The sequence below is a fragment of the Lytechinus variegatus genome, chromosome 1 (assembly GCF_018143015.1).
Source record: "Lytechinus variegatus isolate NC3 chromosome 1, Lvar_3.0, whole genome shotgun sequence".
Taxonomy (NCBI): Eukaryota; Metazoa; Echinodermata; class Echinoidea; order Temnopleuroida; family Toxopneustidae; genus Lytechinus; species Lytechinus variegatus.
This window is the reverse complement of record NC_054740.1, coordinates 92,088,340-92,110,353: the sequence shown is the minus strand read 5'-3', so window position 1 is coordinate 92,110,353 and position 22,014 is coordinate 92,088,340. Positions and strand designations below refer to the sequence as shown.

General features: G+C 35.5%; 1 protein-coding gene across 4 annotated transcripts in view; it reads left to right on the top strand.

Moving 5' to 3' along the window:
- The window catches only part of LOC121428668 (microtubule-associated protein futsch-like), a 63,445-nt gene that overhangs the window by 19,240 nt on the left and 22,191 nt on the right, over positions 1 to 22,014 (top strand). Inside the window, exons 1-4 of one of the 4 annotated variants that reach the window (XM_041625479.1) lie at positions 4,730 to 5,077; positions 10,931 to 10,969; positions 21,039 to 21,161; positions 21,435 to 21,695. In XM_041625479.1, the coding sequence (XP_041481413.1) occupies positions 10,961 to 10,969; positions 21,039 to 21,161; positions 21,435 to 21,695 (393 nt within the window). In that variant the 5' untranslated portion in view covers positions 4,730 to 5,077; positions 10,931 to 10,960. Of the gene's footprint in view, positions 1 to 4,729; positions 5,078 to 7,709; positions 7,904 to 10,930; positions 10,970 to 14,070; positions 14,772 to 21,038; positions 21,162 to 21,434; positions 21,696 to 22,014 lie in introns of those variants that run through there. The other 3 variants (XM_041625487.1, XM_041625462.1, XM_041625470.1) reach the window with 3 other exon arrangements.

Sequence of the window (22,014 nt, the reverse complement as noted above, 5' to 3'; positions counted from 1 at the left end):
AAAAGCCAGACAATGGAAACTCAATCACCCTGCTACTGTGATGGTGATTCAGTGTTTAGTGAGGTCATATTTCATAATTGGAGGGTATTGTTATCCATTGACTTTGACATCATGTAACAGCTTTGGTGTAATTAACAGGATTGAACTCCAGAGTTGATTGGTCCTCAAAGGGGAGGTAATGGGAGGAATGGATGGAAGGCTTAAGATTCACAATATTGTATGAGTAGTATTTTTTTTTTCATCTAGGGCATTGCTTTTATCATGTTTTTGATAATGGAAATTTTACTCAATAAAGGTATTCTGACCTACTGGCATGAGGGAAAAAATACATTTAAAAACTTACTGATGGGACTATCTACTGTATTCATATACTTCATATTGAAACATGAAAATTTGGTGAATATTTTTTCTATGCAATACCTACACTTATTTCAAATGCCATTTTCTCTCTTGAAATGGATTTAAGGTTATATTTATTATCCCAAACGAAGGTAAAATGTGATTTGATATAAAGGTAATATCGTATTTTAGCTGGAATAAAATAGATTTCATTATATATACAAAAATTATACTGAAAGCAATTCCATTGTTAGGTTACTACCAGCAAATAAATCATTTACAATTGAATGTTTAAGAAAATGCAGTTGAATATAACAAGGCTCAGAGTTTTTTTTTATTGTTTAAAATGATGGTCATTTCACCTGGCTGGCTTGGGGTCCTCTTTTATGGACCTGATAATTAGGATTGATGCTTCACTTGGTTCAAAACATTGGTCACTAAACTTGTTGCCTCCAACTGAGCTGATAATGATTTGTTAAGAAAGAACCAAATGGACATTAGTGTTCATGTATTCAGATAACTCTAATGGCTATCTGACCTGGTGTTTGTTGATCTGATGTTGGATATCTTGGTCCAGGATATATAACTGGACCAGATCCAAGATTAGAACTCTGGTCCAATAGAGGTCAGACTTCCATTTCAAGGAAGGATGAGTCAAACCTAAACCTCCAACCCTCTGGTCAAAATATTTATCCACTTTAAATCTGATAAAAACATCACCATTTATAGCTCAAAATAACTCTAAGCCTATTTCAAGAAAGTTTTTTAATTCATTGCACAGGCCTATGTAGATTTTTCAGATCAGCTTCTGAGACGTTTTTGTTTGCTGTTGTAAAGAATAACAAGTTCATTCTACCATTTAAGGAAAATTATTAACTGTCGATAGTTAACCAAAATATTGTTGATGATTGAATGAGATGTATACCAAATCTTTTTATAGCATTTAATCAACCATGATTTTTATTCTTGAAAGATTTAGATAAAATGGATATTATAAAATATCTTTAAAAGCTATAAATTGTTGAAGGCCTCTGCATGTATACCCTGTCTGAGAACACCCTGCAGGCGATACCTCTCAGAATTTTTAATGGTTATGGTTGTACAAAATTGCCACATACATTTTCTATTAACAATCACGTAGTCTGTAAAGGTCAGACAATCCTGAATAAAGTTCCCAGCTGCCTTTAGAGTTTAAGTTCAGGTATAGGCTTGTATCTGAAGGGGAGATGACAAGGCCTCACCAAATGATTTTTGCTGAGGTACAAGGGTTTATTTCTAGAATAATAATTACTGGTTTTGTTTTCAGAGGTTGATCTTTTTTTAATACATCCTTCACGTCAGGGAAGATGACACATAAACCACTGATGGCGCTAGAAACATCCTGCTTTTAACCCCCCCCCCCCTTCCAATCGACCTTCCCTAACATATCTAATTGAGCTTGATTTTAGTGACCAGTGATGGTTACCCCCACCCCTCTCTGTAAAATTGTATTTTTAGATATAGCTTCTTTTCCATGTCATTAAAGCTCTAAGACAAAGGTTTAATCCTTGCCATTTGCAACAGTGATGAAGAGTTCTAAGTTGCATGGTCCCTTTTAATTTTTTTTTCCTTATTTTATATTGATTTTCTGTACTATTTTGTGAATCTAACTATATCTGTTATTCTGAGAATATTTATTATAGCCCCAAAACCTTGAAATATCTAGGCCTAGATGATGATACAGATGCAAAAAAGTACAAATAGGCCTATATTGTACTTAAGATGGTGTTGTTCATGCACTCTTATTGGAGTGTGCCAAGCATTTCCCATCAAACAAACTTTGCTGAAAGAGTATAACTTTACAATAGGGTTGTTATATCGACCGACTTATACCTACACTAGCTGATACTTAGGGTGTGTTTATGCTTCCATTGCGAGGACAGAATCGGCGTTCTCAAACGTCGATTCAAAACGCCGATTGTAAACGTGGTTCTGGAGTGCTGTTTATGCTTAACTTTTCAGAGGCGAAATCATGATCTCCAGCTGGCTTCGCAGGAAAGCGAGGTCAAATTGGGCGCGCCTTTTTTGAAAGTTTTTTTTTCCGAGTGTTGTTATATCGTGGAGATAACATGGGGCAAAGCGACTGTATTTGCCCGTGGATTCTCATCTCACCAGAAGCATGTACCAAATGACGTCATTTAAACACGTTTACAATCATGGTTCTGTTCATACTTCCCCAGAAAACCTGATTCTGGTCAAACAACGTTTACAAACACACCTTTTTGTGAGTTAAGATTGCCGTTTTGAAACAGCGTTTAAATGAAAGTAAGCATGGACGCAACCGTGTTTTGGACTAATCACGTTTGGAAACGCTGATTCTGGCCTCAAAAGTGGAAGCATAAACACGGCCTTAGTTAAGTCTTCCTAAGAAGAAGTAAAAGATTGATATTCTAATAAGTATACAAAATAGTTTATTCATGAAATGGTAACCATTCTCCATTACATACCTACATTACATGACAGTGCTAGGTAGACAGACAGGGAATAACTTCTATGTCACCCCTTACCTAGACCCTGTGGTCATGAACCCAGCATAGTCTACCCCTAGATAGAAACCATGGAATGACAAACCTGTTAAATGATTTCCAAATGTCTGCTCTGTCATTCTCTATTCTATCTCTCCATGTTGACAGAGGGTGACAAAGGTGTGATCCCACAGCATCTCTAGTCTATTCACCCAGCTGTGCCCCGGTCCCATATCTTACTCAACTCAGTCATGTTCCATGTTCGTTAAGGCCTGGTCACACCGCCCGAGCGTTGTTGGAGCAGTCGTGGAGCGGTAGGGAGAGAGGGTCGAATTACGTTCACAAAATTGGGGAAAAAATCGAAAGCAAAAAAATAACAATCGAAATCGAAAATGGTGGACAGTAGCGAGTGGTGATGATTTTTCCTCTCCGCTCCACGACCGCTCCAACAACGCTCGGGCTGTGTGACCAGGCCTTTACAACAAGGAAGACAAAAAGGGGGGAAAATAGCAGGGGGAGAGGGGAGGGGGGTATAATGAGAACCATATTAGGGGGCAGTTGCTTCTTTATGATTGTCTGTAGGGAAAATGTATTAAAAAGGAAAAGGGAGACCAAATTAGAACCATCATGTGGGGGTAATTTTAGAGGGCAGTTATTTATCCACCTCACCTAAAGTCATGTGTTCTTGTTTAGCAAGTCTCTCTACCTGTGATGACATTACAACTCAATTTAAAGCCAGGGTTAAAGGGCATTTTTATGAGGGTATTCCTATGTACTCTTCTTGGGGATTAAAACTTCTTTTTATGTTGTAAAAACTGTGATCTATAAAACAAAATTGTGGTCCATTTTCCTTTTATTGTTATGGTGACAATATGTGTAGTTTAAGGTGTTTATTTTATTTTAAAATTATTTTAATATATGGTTGCTTCTCGAGGTATCTTATCTGTTGAACTAAGGTGAATTATTTTTCTTTTTAACATAGTACGATTACATAACTTTGCAATTATCTCTTGAGATGCAAACACAAAAGACAAGACTTTATTTGCTCTGAATCACTGTAATCTAGATTAAATATAGAGAGCGAGATACAAAGGATAGGTCGTTTTCATGGCTACAGCATGTTGTAAAATATTCTCTCTTAATCTGTGTGAGACCATTTGATAGATATCATTAAAAGCTATTTTACCTGTGGAATTCGATTAATTGACCTAAAGTAATTCTAGCAATCCATCATGATTTGTTTTGTATGGTGTTCTGACTGGATTTGACAGAATTGTATCAGGATTACAAAGGTGCCATATCGTAATAGAGAAGTGAAGTACCATAACCTTGATATATAGCCTAATGTGTCCATAGGCGGTTTCAAACCGCCTCGATCACAAGAACCCCCGTTAAATTACGAGAACTTTTTAAGGCTAAAAAATACCCGTTAATTATTCCTGCATTCACACCGCCCCGAAACACATCCTTCGGGATAAGTTCCCGAAGTTACGAGCATGCGCAGTGTGGTCTGATAAGCAGGCAAGGCGGGAGATTCAAAATCTCTAGCCCAGCAGCCACCCACGCCGCCGCGCCCAACGACAGGCTGGGATAAAAGTTCCCGTAATTTGCTTTCACATCGCCAAAATACCTGCGACCTTGGAAAAATCCCCACGAAAGTTCTCGTAATTTCGCCAAGTACCTACTATTTAGTAGGTATTTTCTTTCGGGGAGATTACGCGTAGTTTGCTTTCACATTACCAAAATACCTGGTATTTTCTGATCGGGGTAAATTTCCCGATCAGAGAATACCTGGAACTGGCGAACTTCGAGGCGGTCTGAAACCACCTCATGTCAGTCCAGTCATTCAGTCATGTCTTTTTCTTTCTTTGTGATGAGCCGAAGATTGCCATTCACTCAGAGGAGATAATTGAAGGATAAAAGAGGACAATACAGGGATTGATTAACAATGCTGGAAAGAATTATCGACTGAGGCACATTTCACAATCCAGTCACTTGCCAACTGATTCAGTCAAAATGCTCGGCTCTCTATTAGAAAGGAACTTTGTGGATATGTATTTTTGGAACATGAGCAATGTTTGCCCGGAACTTAAAAAAGAAATGTGAATATTTACAGATTAAACATTCTTGCTGAAATGTCATCTTTGAAAGGAAATATTGATGTTTTTGAAGGTTCTTGCTGAATGTTCATCTATAGACATTTGGAATTTTGTTATTAAGGAGAATCAACAAAGGTATGTTATGCTATTTACTTTTCTTTCTTTTGAGTATATCACAGACTTCTGTTCTGAGGTCAGAGAAAAATGTATTGCACATATCTTACTGATTAGTTTGTCAATATTTTGGAATTAAATCATTTTGAGTTTCATTAACTGATAAATAAGGCTCAGATATGCCTTTGGAGTGAGAAAGGAAATATAATACGATATGCAAACTTTGGATGATTAAGTAAATATTGCAATGCAATAAAAAAAAGACTTTGACCTTAGTTGATACATAGGAGAACTTCGCAATGCATAATTAAAATGTTGTTGTGCTCAATTACATCATTCCAATTGAAGTAAGTGGCCTTAGAGGGAAATATTAAATCTTCATATCTCATTCTCTCTACATTATGTGGGTGAGTTTCTAAATAATCTGTCAGATTCTCCTATTATTAATATTCTAGTGTAGTTCATTTTTATTTTTACCGCACGCTGTTGTGTGGAAGGAAATGATGTATCTTTGGGAAAGGAATTGAATGGTTGACCCGCTAAAGTAGTCAGTGCTTTCAGAGTAAGCAAACTGGAAAATGATATTCCAAGGATGCAATTAGAAGTCTTTGCAAAAACATCCTTTGTCACAAACAGCTGACCATTAGCTAATGACAAGGAATGCTTATAAATGCTAACTAACAAGAGTTTTGTACAAGACACAAACAACAGTTCTTAAGGTACTCGAGATCACAAACAGGATGTACTGCTAAAATAAAGTTCTTTTTTAATTTGTCTATTTATTTCTTTATTCCATTTCCTTTTCTACACACTTGTAGTTGAGATGAAATGTGATTTCTACATTGTTTTTGGATTGCCAAGGAAAACACAAATTTGGATTCTGGTAAAATTCAGTACCTTGTTAACACAAATTTTACTACAGAAAAAAATCTTTAGAACACCACATTTATTTATGAAAATTACATGACCTGGATACTTTTGGGGACTGACTGCATTTTTCTTTGTGTGTGGGGAATGTAGATCTCCCTGAGGGTATCAACAAATATTGTTAGTATAATGAAACAGCAACTTCAAAGCTATCATGCTACAATATCACAAAAAAAGGTTTATTGTCAAGGTAATTTACTCTTTGTAGAGGAGAAAAGTGCCCTTTGCCATATGAAAATATGACTTCTTACTGCTGGTTTGTCGGAAAGTTTATCCGATTTGTTTCTTTTCATTTATGGTATAGCCCCGGGTCAGAGATTATTCTTTTCTTACTCTTAGTCGTGCATCAAATCCACAGGCAGCTAACCAAATCTTAGGCTTACAGAGAACTAAAATAGAAATGTGTAAGATTTGTAGTGTTAAGATGATTATGATAATACCACTTTGGCTGAAAAAGAGAGGGGGAGAAGGTAGGAGAAGATGAAATGAAAGAACCAAATTTAAAACATGCGAGAGTGGTAGTAGATGAACTGTTTTCAATGTCTGCAGTTTATTTTGGTTCTGCTGAACAAGTGCTCAAGATAGGAAATACTGTATCGAGGAGTGACTTTCATGAAATCATCTTTGGATTTTTAATACATTCTTTCTTCAGTCATTTGTGTTTCTTTGTTTGGCAGATATCAGGCTTGCAGGTGAGATTCATAGATTTTTAAACAGATTCTATTAGGGCAATTTCTTGTGCCATATTTTCAAGCTTCATGTAGCTTTTGTATGCCATGAGAATCCTCAGCAGTGTGATCAAGGTCTATAGAAGCAGTGTGACAAAAGGGGGGGGGGCAGGGGATTTTGTTCTGAAACTGTTATGGTCTTGATGCAAACACAAAGTACAATAGAATCTAGTATCAATAAATCTGATGTAAAATCAATCTTGTAGGTGATTCCATCCAATTCATTTTGAGAACACGAAATGGATGGCTGATTTTATAACAAAATTAATTCAAATAATAGTATAAGTAACTCTGAAAAATTTTATTGCAAGCTATATATTGTTTGTTAAACTTGTGTAATCTGCATAAATATTGCATACTGTTTTATTATAATAGATTCTATTAAAATTTGTGTTGGCTTGTGAAAAAAATTTGCATAAATTTGGCAGCTGGTCCAAACTGTAATGAGGATGTGTAAAGAAGAGATGGCATGTCCAGATACGTAGGCCTATGTAATCTGGTACCTTAATTAAATGCCCCGTTATCTCCATACACGTAATTAGGAATGGGCATGTGTCCATGCATATGTCCATGTATAACCCTATGTTGATTAGAATTCAATCACTGAGCTGTAAATCTGGATCCAATAAAAGCCTCATTTGCATAACACACACATGCTAATGATGTAGAAAACATTGCTGTAAATGAATCCCTAATCCCCATCTATCTTTGGCAACATATTCTCTGGTTTGGCTTATTAAGGGGTAATCAATGAAAGAGGTGATTTGCTTTTAGGACACGTTTCAATTCTGCCTTTTCCTGTAAAAAAACATAATCAGTTGGCAGCTGGGTTTGCTTAAATCCATCCCAGTAATCCAGAGTTTAAACAAGCTTTTAACCAAGAGATTGGACTGCATTAGCGCTGGCTGAATTCGTGTTCAGGGTTACAGCATAGCTACATCTAACATATAGTACTATTGGAAAATATCCTCATTTGTCAGTGGACAACAGCAGTTACCATTCTACTTCAGACACATAAGTCACAATATTTTGTTTTGTTTTCATTAAGGATGTTTTTAATGATGTTTTATGCTGATATGTGTTGGGATATGTAAGCACAAGACTTGCATTGCTTTGTTTGTGTTATTAGAGACCACTGATTTGGTCTACTAATGTTGGACTTCATCACTTGGACATACATGGTATCTTGGAGGTAATGTATTTATCATGATATATGGAGGAATACGGAGGAATAGATCCAAGATTTATGTTTCGCTCTGTAATTGTTGAATTTTGTTTGAGGAAGTGGTATTTCAACTGATTTTAATGATTCATTTCTGATGGAAGAAGATATGTATGCAGGCCTCAAAGCAGTTTAAATTTAAAGTGTTTTGCAAAAGCCAGTGTTTCGGACTCTTGTCATATCCAACCATGATCTTATCAATGTACTACTGTTATATGCAAGTAATGAATAGAACCAGAGAATTTATCATAATTAGCTGAATGATAATTCATAGAATTGATGAAAAGTCAATATCATAATTCTTTTGCTTCTGTTTTATGGTTGAACATTGTTTTTCTCTTAATTTTCTAAATTTGAGTCTGAAATTAGATTTGTCATGCTAGTAATTGAATTCAAAATTATTTATCTGAAGCAAAACAAAATGTTCTTGGAATTTTTTTATAGAAAATACTCTTGACTATAAAACAATGCAATCTGTGATAATATTTCTTAATGTAATTTAAGTTTATAAGTTATACTGTGAAATTCAGTTAATCTCATGTATGCAGATTACTGATGATAACCTAGATAACAACACATAGCTCTTGGCACTGTGAAAGATTTAAATCTAATTTTACAATTTTTCTGTGAATCTACCCTTTCATAACAGTCTATCTCTTGGCAAGCTTTTACAGAATTGTTTTACTGAGTACCCTAATATCAAATAAATTGAGTTTTAGATAATCAACTATTCATGATGTGAGATAGTGAGACTTTAATCCATTATGGATTAAAGTTACCCAAGAAATCAATTTTTACAGTTTTCACAGCAATTATGGTTCAATTCAAAGTTTTATTTGATTCAAGTAAAAAATCATACAAAGTATAGAATAGAGTAATAGCAAAATACATAGTTCAACAATGAGGCAAGAAAATGTAAGACTAAGCAAGAGAATAAACAGATACAAATGACAATGAAAAGATTATTGGAACTGGGTGGTCATAAACAACTATGAAGGTTTGTCAAGATAACCACCCTAGTTATATAAATAAAATAACTTACATTAAAATTACAAATGTGATCTTATCTCTCAATTTTGAAGATTCAATCAAATGATTATAGATTAATCACTTTTGATTATGAGAGAGAATAACTTTTTTGCTCGTATTTCATCGCATTGTATTCTTTGATGGCCAAAATGAAAATGGATTTAATGTCTTGTTGACTATTCTGACCTTTACTCAAACTGAAATGGAGTAAAAAAAAATCATGCCCTTTTCAAATTTGTTGAACTAGTTCACATTTTATCACTTGTATGTTAACTGATTCTCAAGGGTTATTAGTTCTAAAGGTATGTTAAGACGCAGAGGTTTGGTCTGGTATTAATGGAGTTCAGTTCCTTCCTTCCTTGATCAAATCAAAGATATTGAGTGAAGAACATCAATTAAAATCACCTTCAGATCAAATTGATCATGACTTAGGACTTCTGTATGGCTGGTTATAAGGAACAGAAATTCAACATTTTCAATGAATGACCTCTGGTTTTGAAATCAACGCCCAATTCCTGGATGTAATTGACATCATACATGAAATTACATTTTCAGAATGATTGAATGTCGGTTTCAAAACCCCTACCTATCTAGATTCATGTGGTTATAATGAATTTGAGATAAAGCATTAAAAGGTTGATTGTGAAACTGTACACCCCTACACTTTGAGTCAATTAATGCCTGTGATGATCGCATGTTTACAAAGTTTGTAGGTGTGGTGCAGTTCTGTGTAGAGGTGTTGTGGCTCAGTCTCAAGACTTTGAACCACAATGTCTGGGATTCAAATCCCATCGCAGCACTTGCGTCCTTTGGCAAGGTGTTTATCTACATTTGCCACTCTCCACCCAGGTGTAGTAAATGGGTACCCAGTAGGAAGGAATTCCTTGTGCTTGTGCATCCGATCAGGATAGCCGTGCTCATGCTGGGGTAATAGTATGCAGTGCTCAAAAACATTCGTATGAATTAAGCACTTAATAATTGTTGAATATTATTATTATTGTTATTATTATTTCCTAATTAGCAAGTAATCAATAACTACAAAGTCATTGTATATGTACTCTCTTAATACTGAATAGCTAATCTAGTCTCTAATCACACTCCTCAAGCAATTTCAGGGACTAATCCCTGTTAATGTTGTTAACAATCCTTTTCAGAGCTAACATACAATCAAGAAAGAATAACAAACAGTAGTTTTCAGGCCTACATACATGATGTTTACTGTATTATTAAAAAAACCCTCAATTAATCCTTTTCAAGTGAACTGTACATTCTTGTATAGTGCATTACAGCTCCTGGAGTGAACTATTCATCTTTTTTCGACACTTCACTCTCAAAATATTAAAATCTCACCCCATAAGGACTGGTCCCTTGTCTCATTCCAAGAGGAGTGTAATTAACGACTAGATTAATTCTTTTGTATTTGGAGAGCAACAAATATCTCTTTGACATGCCTACATTAAAAAATGAAATATCTAACTACCTTAAGCATTTCTCTTGCAATTCTCTTGCACTGTGGATTCAAGCATGCCTCGATTTCCAAGCTGGTTATGACATTGGGGCAAGATTGTATACCTTTTTTTTCTTGGGCTACATGAAGACTATATCTTTGAATAAGAGATATCAAATCACACTGTTAAAAATAATTCAAACAGCGCTGTTTACTATGTGAATCGCACGGTAGTTACTTAAGAGGTTTTAAAAAGTTTTTTAATTCTTAAGCAACTATACTTAAATCATTGATAATAAAATATTTGAATTTAAACTTTGCTTTTTTAAAGATTTTAAGCACTTTTTTAACATGTTAAACAACTACTGTGCAATTCACATAGTAAACAGCGTTGTTCAAATTATTTTTAACAGTGCACAACTATCAATTGATTTTTGTATTTAAAATGATTGTGTTTGTTATCACATGTAAATGATTTGACAATTCTCTTATGTCTCTTATATTTTCTTTGATGCATACAGGTTGCCAACCAAGTTGTTCAGGCACTGCTCATGCAGAAGGTATGTATGAATTCAATGAAGGGGAGGTATGGCTCAGGACAAACTGAAGGGTGTTTGGGTGTAAAATATCAACAGATCAGGACATCATCTTCATTACATAATCATCATCACAACTATTATTACCACTTCACCATATCATCATCATTACCAACACCATCATCAGCACAACCACAACCACCACCAACATCATTATAATTATCATTATCATCATTATCATCATCATCATCATTATCATCGTCATTATCATAACTACCACCATCACTATAAAAAAAATAATCAATTTTATTGTTCTAAACAGATATAAGAAAAAAAAGATATCCTCAGAAAATTCATTTTGCCCAATCAATCATAGCCCATGCGACCACTTAGTGGCAGCAGATGGACGTTGCTCTATCCCTTAAATCATTGAGCACCAATTAGGGTAGCAGCAACTCCTATCTTTTAACGTCTTTTGGTCTGACATGGCTGGGGTTTGAACTCCCGACCTCCCGGTTGTTAGACGGCCGATCTACCAACTGAGCCAACACACCGGTGTTTACCATTATCATTATACTATATTGTTATGTATTACAGTATTTTGTAGCATATTATGTGCTTGTATTATTTTAGTATTATATCATTATCCTCATCATTGTAATCATCATCACTACCATCTTCCTCCTCCTCTTTATCATCACCACCATCACCACTAGACCCCTTCCTACAAGGATTAACCTTACAGGGCATTTATTATATTCCTTCATATCTTTCAAGTCTTAACATAAGTTCATTGCCCTCCTAATATCACTCACAAGTAGAAACAATTATCCAAACTTTTGAAGTCAATGACAAACATCAATTTCATTGACACCTTCTAAACCAAAGGAACGGAAATAGTGATTGCCCTCTCTACTTCAGGTAGCTAGGTGTACGTTCTTCATTTCCTATTCTCTGACTAAGACACCATCAAGATGAGTCAGATTGGTCAAGTCCCAGACGTTGAAAGATCCTACCAAGGGTTTTCCAGGATATTCAAAACCAAGATGCGCAAAAACTTGTTATTGTTTATCATAATAAACAGCCTATGATAACATCATCGTTGAAGTAAATGACTATTTCAGCTTCAGTATTTTGTCACAATTTGGTAGTTCTGAGATGACTTCAAAATCAGATTTCTCATTCTTAGTAGTCAGTGCTGAAAATAGATTACAATATATCAAAATCAAATCATGAGTAGAAAATGTTATTGACAAACTGAATGGGTATTGGAAGTAAAGGGAGGAAAGGATGCTAATATTCTTGCACATCTTGAAGAAATATATAAGCCAAGAGATTTCTTGTGGAAGCCCAGATCCTGCTAATTAGTGTCCTGTCTTCCCACCAAGCTAGGATTTCCCTTCAGCTTCTCCACAAATCTTGAAGGAAATTTAATTTTAGAGTGGCATTAATGACCCCATTTCTACTTCATTACAACTGTCTTTCCTGTTAAAACCAGACTCTACATTACCCCCTTCCCCTCAAAGTGTCGCAACCCATTATGTGGCCCTCATAGTTCGGAACTCAAGCAGCTGGATGCATATGAACAATAGACTTGTCTGGCACACATTTCTTGCTCATTAAAATTAGCCTTAATTAATTGGGTTTATACTTAGAAGCTTTGCTACTCACTGATATCTTTTGTTGAGGTCTACAATGTTTTTAACTATCATTAGTATCTGAGGGAGTTGTACCTTTTTTTACGGGGGGGGGGGGGGGGGGGGGTGTTGTTAAGATATATGTAGCTGTTTCACTGAATTTACAGAATTGAAAACGTTTTTAGTTTGCCTAATGTTTGTAGAGTCAATTTTTCTTTAATCCAGCTTACACTTATGATGGAATATTATTTATGGTTGTTGACTTTTGTGAACACTATTTGAGGTATTTTGGATCATCCATGACATTTCAATCCCTCTAAAACTATGTTTCGTTTGCCAGTTTGTTTGTATTTTCATGCATTGACAGTACGATAAGTTATGAAGATATGATTTGATAAAGACCAAAGTTGAAACCTATAACATGTTGGAAAAATTATAGTGGATGTTGATCACTCTTAAGATTTCTGCAGAAGAACATTTGAATCGAAATGCTTTCATTGAAATCTTTACCTTGGGGAAGTGAATAAGGGGGAATGGTTATTATTTTCAGTTGTTTGTTAAAATCACCCAAAAGCCATTTAGATAAGATGAAGCAGAATTTTGCAGTGTCATTGGATTTTGATGTCTACCTTAGTAAAGAGCATACACTTAATATGCTATATTTACAATTACTGCATTTTAAGCCATTCCCGTTAAGTGGATTAAAAATCAGTAGTATTCTGTGATTTGCAAAATTGTTTTAAACTCTTGAAGTTGATATGTATTATAATTTTATGATTAAGCTTTTATTGATAATGCTTATATTGACATATAGGGTCAGTAATGGTGATATATGATACAGAGAGCTATAGGTATCTATCATGAAGTCAGCTCTAGTCATCAGACATGTACTGATAGAAACAGATCAAACTAAGCTGTACTTTAGTCCAGCTTATATCCAGTTAGTAAACTGTCATGATAGCTGGCTTGTTAGATTTATCCTATGGTTCATTCAATTATTTTGTTGTTGTTGTATATTAAGTTGAAAGACTCTTCACCAGATAAGTGTTCTGTTGGTAGGAATTATTTTTCATATTGTGTAGTTACATTTTCTTTTGCATGTCCCACTGGAAGCTCGTGTTGATTCATTATTATTTGAAAGGCTGATGGCAAGACTATGAAACCACCGCTGAATCAGAGTTTGAGTTACTATTAGAGTTAGAGGGAGAGAGGGGAAGGGATGCATGCAACTATCTCTGATCAGTCGTGAAGAGGGGGGCAACGGGTAAGCAAGGGAGCTCTATATAGGTGATATTTCTAGCCCTGTCTTGTTCCTGGAGGATATACATCTCTGAGCGTGCAATGAATGGGAAGCAATAGCGGCATCCTGATGGTCTTTAAGAGCCACTTCAGAAGTTGCCTCATGAGCGAGAAAATAAACCATGTTTTCCCTGTATCCTGTGTCTTTAATATTTCATGTGTCGTTGTATTGTATTCCATCTGAAAGTCAATGAATCTCAATTTCCTCTAGAAGGCATGCTCAACTCACAGTATTCTTTGGGTTCTTGAAGCATCTTCACCCTGGGAGCTTGCTGACATTATTCTGTGATCATGGTAAAAGCATCTTCCAGTGTATACTGACTTTGTCATCAGCATCATGAAGTTTTATTGGTAAACAGAATATGACAGCTCCGGAACAACATTTTGACTTTGCTTGACACAGACACACATGGAATGGATAAGTCAGGGAACAGAATCTTATCAAGAGTGTCTGTGAATCACCATGATGATTTTATCCAGGGCAAGGAGTTGATCGGGCTTGGATAGTGAAACATCTCAGAACAAGTGTGAAGACAAGAAAACACTAAAAAGAATGGGTTAGACCTGGAGATTTCTCTGCAGTTATTGGTTGTGTTTTTCTGCAAGGTGCTCGATGGTTTGGTAAAAGAAACTGTGCTACCAGTCTTCAAGTTCAGGGATGCTCATCTTCTGTTTTTCATAAGTAATACCAGAGCAGTAGCAATGTGTCTATACATATGGAATAAGGGATATTATTCATGTTTATTGAACTTGAAAGGATTTTTCTCTTCAGTCGAGAGGGTGGAAGAACTTTGAATTTTTCTAAGATGGAGGATATTTTCTTTCCTTGGCTAGATCTGATGGTCTATTTCTCTGTCTGCATCGGACTCTGGTATTTCGTGTCACTGCAGGTAATGTCTAATGTTGAAATGATATTTTGATATGAATTTGATTGTTTCTGTCCTATCTGTGATACTAAAACAATGCAATTATGTTTAGATTCATTGAAGTACTTGTAAAAGGAATGTTTGGTTTAAAAAAAAAGGAAATATATTTATTTACATCTGATTTGTTTGCTGGTATGTTGGCATATCGATGAGGCATGGTTATTTTATTGAAGCCATCAGGTATTGAACCAAGTCAATCTATCCAGTATATTTTGTAATACATTCATCCCCAATTACCAAGTCCTTAAGAGAAGGTTTCAAACCATCTTTCCTCTTGATGGTCATTTTGTTTATTATAAGCCAGGTATATCGAACCATTTATCATAATCCTTTTATTACAAAAATGTTTAGAATGAAAGTGACATGATCCTTGTGGTTCACTTTTTTGCAGTTTTAATGACAATTATTTTCATTTCATTCTTACTTTTTCATCTTTAATGACGGGATGTTTCAAGATATTTTCTTCAATTATGAAATGGATAGACTATAAAGGTAGAAAGAATATTTTGCAAATTAAAGTTGAGGAATGTATTTTTTTCAGTTCCATCAGTACTTGTGATATATTTGGGAGCCTTTTGCCCTTGGATTGTAATCCATGTATTCGTGTTGGTCTGTAGCTTCTGTCACATTGAATCATGATATGATTATATCATAAATAGGGGTTATTTGAGGAATATGCTTAGCTTGAAAATAAGGGAGGAAGCTTGCAATCACAGATGAAATGTAAGAAAGAATTAGCTTAAGTTAAGTCATCAGTTGTCACTCTAATGCAAGATTTGGATCTGAAGTTTAATATCCGTCCTCGTGCTATCCTCCAGAATTACAGGGAAAGTTTTTAGGAAAGGTTCTCCAAATTTATTACCTGCTCTGAAATCTAAACAGGTGCATTATTTTGTTTTATACTATTCCCTTTTCGGTGACAAATTTTTCATGAATTTCAGTAGATATTTAAGTGTTTGTTTGTTTTAGAAGCCTATTTCATTGCCATAGTATTAAAAATATCAAATGAATGATATGAAGATATAATGGTGTATATATCTTTCCGTGATGACTTGGGAATAACCTCTACATATAATAAAGGGGCTTACAAAAATAGATTAGTTTAATTACTTTTCGTAGAAACCCTCCTTTTGGCACCTTTTGAATCACAGTCATGATGGCTTGATCGTTATCATGTTCCAAATAGGTCTTAGGAAAAGCACCTCCTCCCAAATAAAAGTCATGATGACCTTCGTTAGGGGGAGGCTGGGCATTAATGTTCTTGCCTCGTTGCCAAAGATGTAATCCCTGTGGAAAAAGCAGACATTAGCATGTCATTAGTGAATAGACAGAAGGGTTCTAAATCCTACGACTGAACTTGGATTTATGCCCTTCTGTGACTTACAGGTGATGCATAAATCCCCAAATGAGAAAGAGTTTCTGCTATATCTCACCCCTCGGATATGATAAGGTCACATTAATGGTTAATTGTAGACAATGAGTTTATTACAACCAATGTCAGCTTTCATTAACTTCACAATATGCCTATGGGTGGCCTTACTTTATTCGGATTTTAACACTTTGATTTCTCATTCCGGCAATGTGCTTTATAAAGTTTTAATAAAATTGTTTTTACAAAAAAAAAAAATTTGTCCATTATTAAGGGGCTGAATTGAAGATGAATCTTTACTCTCTTTTGAAGCAATGTATTATTAGTGAATTAGGGTAGCTATTATGCTATTATGTTCAATTTTTAAATGATTAATAACAAAACACAACAAAATATTTGTATAATTTTCTTAACTTTTACCTCCAAAACTATAAATTTGATACCAACAGCAGCACAGGATAGGGGTGCGACATGAAAGCTTAGGGCTAATCTAGCAAAAGATGGTTCCACTCTTTTAGATGTCCATTGTGGAGCAATTATTGAGGAATCAGCAAATAATAGGCATCACTTATTCATACATTGCAATCCAATTACTTTTAGTTTTGTGAATTTCTTCTTCTAGGTCTTTCAACATTAGTATTTCTTTGATTTTTTTTTTCATAAATCACCTTTTATTGGTAAAAAGGTGAACAATTTCAATACACCCAGGATATCTGTTCTAGACAAACAGTATACAGGGCAACATAAAATGAATATACATGAACAAAGAGAGACATATTATTTCTTAGATTTAGTATAGAATATGTAAAATAACAACCTGTTTACATCTTGATTCATCAAAGACTATAAGCGATCAATATGGAAAACATTTTTTTTCATAAATTCATTTTAATTTAGCTTTGTCTATATCCATATTCTCACTTTGTCTTGCTTACCATGATATAGGTTATCCCTTCTATTTTTGGTTTTGGGTGGAAGGGGTGCCCCTACTTGATTACTGAATTTAATAGGCATCCTGTCATGTAAGGATAATCACACTCACCTTCTAAGAAAAGAATAACCTTCAGAGGTGAACGAAAGTCACAACCATCTCATTAAACTCAAGACTTGCCTGGTCAAGGGCAAATAGTACTGATCACGGGGAAATCATTAATTACTTTGATTAAAAGCAAATATGTTGAATCTTCATATTGCCAATTAACAAAAATTTTCCGTTTTAAGTCTCTAAAATAAAAAGCAATACAATCATGAGAGAAAACAAAAACTTTTTGTATCTTGGGAAATTTCAAGAGTTGCCATTGTCACATAATTGTATAAAGGGTCACAATATTGATTCACAATTGAAGTAAGCAGCCTGAAATAATAGCTTTTTGATGTAAACCTGTCTTGAACCATGAACCTCTCAATCATGAGACCCTTTCCCTTTCTCTGAACCATAATACACATGTCTGATAGTGAGGATGAATAAACTCCATCAAAGGATTTTCTCAGATATCATCTCTAGAGACCATTATTGGCCTGACATCAACATCAAACTTATTGAAAATATAGCATTATGACTGGATTATAAATTCAGTTTGTATTTGTTGGTATGACCCATATACAGTGTAGTAAAATCACGCGAAATCGTCATTACGCAAACATGTAATAAAATGAGGTCACCACAGTGAATCGATAACAGCGAGAGCGCTGCACATTGCCAGCGGTTCACGGAGATTTGCACGCAAACCTATGAGAAACAAGCGAGAGCGAACGATTCCACGAGCTCTTCCCCCTTCTTTCCCTTCCCGGCGATTTGTCCCAAAACAAAAGGATTTCTGCAAAGTACGATACTTTGTTTTTCAACTTTATTAGCATTCGATCTATCCGCGCCGAATTTTTTTTTACCGTGGCATTTTGTTATAAATTACCAAAAGAACCTGTACATCAGTTTTGCCGAGCTGAATAAAACGACTGATAGGCGTTTATGACAGCCGTCATTCACGTAAACTTTTGTATCCGATATGTGAACTTTCATTCTACACGGAATGTACTGATCAATATGCACACGACGTCGTACTTGAAGGTTCGTTATAGTATTACTATTCAGAGGTGATAGCAACGGGGAACATAAAGATTGACATGTACAATAAAAACCAGTAAAAACTATTTAAAAATGATGAGTCCTTGATGCAGTTCACCGACACAGTGAAGGATCAGGATCATCAATTACAAAACAGATGAACATGATGAAATTATAAAACTTACATGACTTGTCCAATGTCGCATAAATCATTAATATCCCTTATTTTTCCTTTGGCTTATGACCCTAAGTGCAGAAAAGGGGGAAACGGTGAATAATTTGGTACTGGCTGTATGGTCCCGTGTTCAGTTAGCATGCATGTTTGTAGGCCTACATTCACAATGATCACGTCGATGGACAGAGAACAATTTCCCTTCATCTCAATTCTCTCTTATCATGCTTATCATTACATGTATCATGTGTATACCAGGGAGATGGGGTTTGGTGTGTGCATGACCGTGTGCATACAAGGAAAGATAGCCGAGGTATAGGCATTAGTTTGTGTGTAAGTTCATTGGGCATGTTGGGTCGTCTCTTCGAGCTTCGGTCAAGAGCGCGAGTGCTGTGTTCATCATTGCACGGTGCAAGCTTGTGTGTCAAATACGCGCGAAACGACTAATAACAGGCTACAAAAATCACTCGACCATGCTGCCGCTATGCGAATTCGGTGTGCGAAGATTACGTAACTTTCACCGAAATTAACACTACACCGTAATGACGATTTCGCGTTGTTTTACTTCACTGATATAAGTGTTCTTCTAAGGAGATGATATTCAAGACAGGTGGTGGCCGAGGGTGTCACTTTCAGAGATTATTTTGGTCATTGTGATAATAATTTGAGTCAGAAAGGACAGAGGGGCATCCCCTAAAAATAAAAAGGTACAATTTCATAAAAGTCAAGTCAATCTGACTGGTGTGTGTTAGTCTTTCATATTTTGACTTAAAATCTTTCAGTTTTTATGCAAGTATTATTAAAGGCTGTGTAATAGTATCAGCCACTTCTAAACTATGTGGGCTGTTTCCATTTTATCAAATTAAATTTGTTTTACTAAATTCTATACCTCTTAATATTATAAACTGTCCTCTTTTTAAGAGGGGGAGTGGGGGCTCTTTCTAACCCATCCATTACCCCCCCCCCCTCTCTCTCTTTCTTTCCCTCATGTGTATTTTATTTTCTTCCTACATGATTATTGATCATCACTGAACAATCCCTATGTCACCCTCCCTCCCCATAATGCACATCCTTCCTCCTTGCCCTATATCTATATTTCAGAGCCAACCAGCTACATAATAAACTTTTCCTTAGATTTCCAAGGACCTGCTATAAGTCTTGTGTCATTCTATTTTTGGCGGAAAAATGAATGTTGCGGAAGAGCCCTAGGTTTTTAAAAGCAAGTCTTCAAATATTGAGTGGTAGCTAAATTTGGACCATGCAAGCTGTTGTGTGGATTATAGAAAAGAGATGAAGAGCTTGAGTAATGTAGATCATGGGAAAAAAAAGGAGCCAGTAAAATTATTTGTATGTTACATATTGGATGGGAAATAATCAAATAGAAATAAATGAAATCATTGTCAAGTCACATACTCCTCATCTTCGATTTCCTTCATGACAAATTTCACTTGTTCGATATGCTGCAAGAGACATTGTGGTTCCATTTTAAAGAAGGTATTTTACTGAGATTCCAAAAATACTTTTTTTTCAAACCTCAAAGGCTCTTCCAATCTAGAGTATATATGACAGGTGCCAGCAGTTAAGATGAAAACAAGCTGATGAACATGGAGAGAAGGATATCCGTTATTAATATTTAGAGACGGTCAATATGAAAGATAAACCTCACAAGGTCACCTGTGTGTATAAACCATAGAGGCAAAGTAGGGGAGAGACCTAACACCAAAAATAGCATTCATTCATTTTATATCTGAAAGCCATGGAAATTAAAATTTTGAATAGAGTTGAAGAAATAGAATAGCTTCATTTTCTTGATGGAAACGATGTAAATATTTATTTTAGAGTACGTTCCCATTGTAAAGGTATATGGGGGGCTGGTGGAGAGATAATATGCACAATAGAATTTATTTGTATCATTATATTTTGTGTTACCCATTTACAAAATAGGTTTTTGTTGAAAACAAATTGACCTATGTTTGGGCCGTTGTTAGAGTTAATTTAATTTGGAAGAATTTGATGAATTTCCTTCTTTTCCTGTCCTGGCAGAATAAATCAAGTTAAGGATGAGACAGGAGGAGTGGAGATTGATAGGGACAGAAAGGAAAGGGGCTGGAAATATTCATATCCTAAATCAATTGAGAAAAGGAATGAAGGGTAAAAATTTAAAAATGTGATAAAGATACATTCAATGGAAGTTTTTTTTAGTTGATTTTGGTTTTGACAATATTTGATGCACATTGTTCATATTTCAAGCATGAATACTAAAGCATAGGGTGGTTACCTGAAAGCTTTGCAAAGAAAGCCAGAAGTATATGCAAGTATTCTTCTCTGAGTATTGGAGTGTTTATACTAGGCTTATTAGACATGTCTCTTACCAAATCTTCTTTGTGCAGAGAAGAAAGTATCTGGTGCTTGTTAGGAGTATCTTATATCCTTGCATAATGATTATTTAAACAATCATTTGGTTGTGGATGAATGTGTGTAATAGTAGGTGTTTGTTTTGAATATCTAAATGTATTTTATCATTTGGGTAATCAGACATTCTCTCTTTTCTTTTCTTATTCCCTAATTCATGTAATCAGTAATATTCTAACCATTCTCTCCCTTCTCTTGTTTTGTTTTTTCTTGTAGGATTTGCGTGACGAGTGCCTGAAGCTGCATGGTAGAGTACGAGATCTGGAAGTACAGAATCGGAATCTAAGGTGCCTCTTTGATCAGAATAGATTCAAGCAATCCATCCCTTCTCCATCACAGGTAAAATTGTCATTTATGCACTATCCTAACCATTTCTTTTCTCATTCATCTCCTTTTCCTCCACTTTTTTCTGAATAGCCTTTTTTCCTTCGCCACCTCCCTCTACTGATCTTTTCCCTTTATCTCCTCCCCATTTTTATATTGTCATACTATTTTCCATATGATTTCTTGTGAGTTCCTCTCTTTCTTATTCATCACTCTGCTTTCATTGATGTATGTTGAATATACTAGTCTATTCACTTATTTCACTTATTCCCATTTCTACACCTACAGTCTTCTTCACATCAGCAATATGTTTCCTACGGCAGTACCTCACCAGGTTTGGCAGGTTGTTCAATACCAGTCCTTACACCCTCAGCATCTTCCCATTCTTCACCTTCATCAGCCTCACCTGGTCTCTATGCACCCTTCAACCATCCACTGAGGACCACCAAACATCAACGGTCAGAACCTGGTCCTTCTGGCTCAACCCCAGAGGGTGGCAAGGATCCACCGCTTAGCCCTCGCTTGTTGCAGGGACAGGCTCCTAAGAAGGTAAGTGCCATCATCAAGGGTGTTCTTTGAATTCATTATCCTGTGTTTTGGCACTTGGTACTATTAACATAGGAGGTGTTTCACAAAAAGTATTTTCTGACTTTATACAGGGATAGTTATATGTTGATAGGTAATGAGTTGTAAATCTGTTGTATAGTGCAACCAGGTGATCTCGTATGGAAGCGTATGGAAATGATAGCTGTATATGTTAGCTGTCCATGCCATTAGTTTCTCTCCATTAACGAAGTGGATGTTTTTTAGAGTAATGTTTTGTGTAGCCACAGATTATCAAAAATAGTTTTGTTTTCTTGTTTGGAAC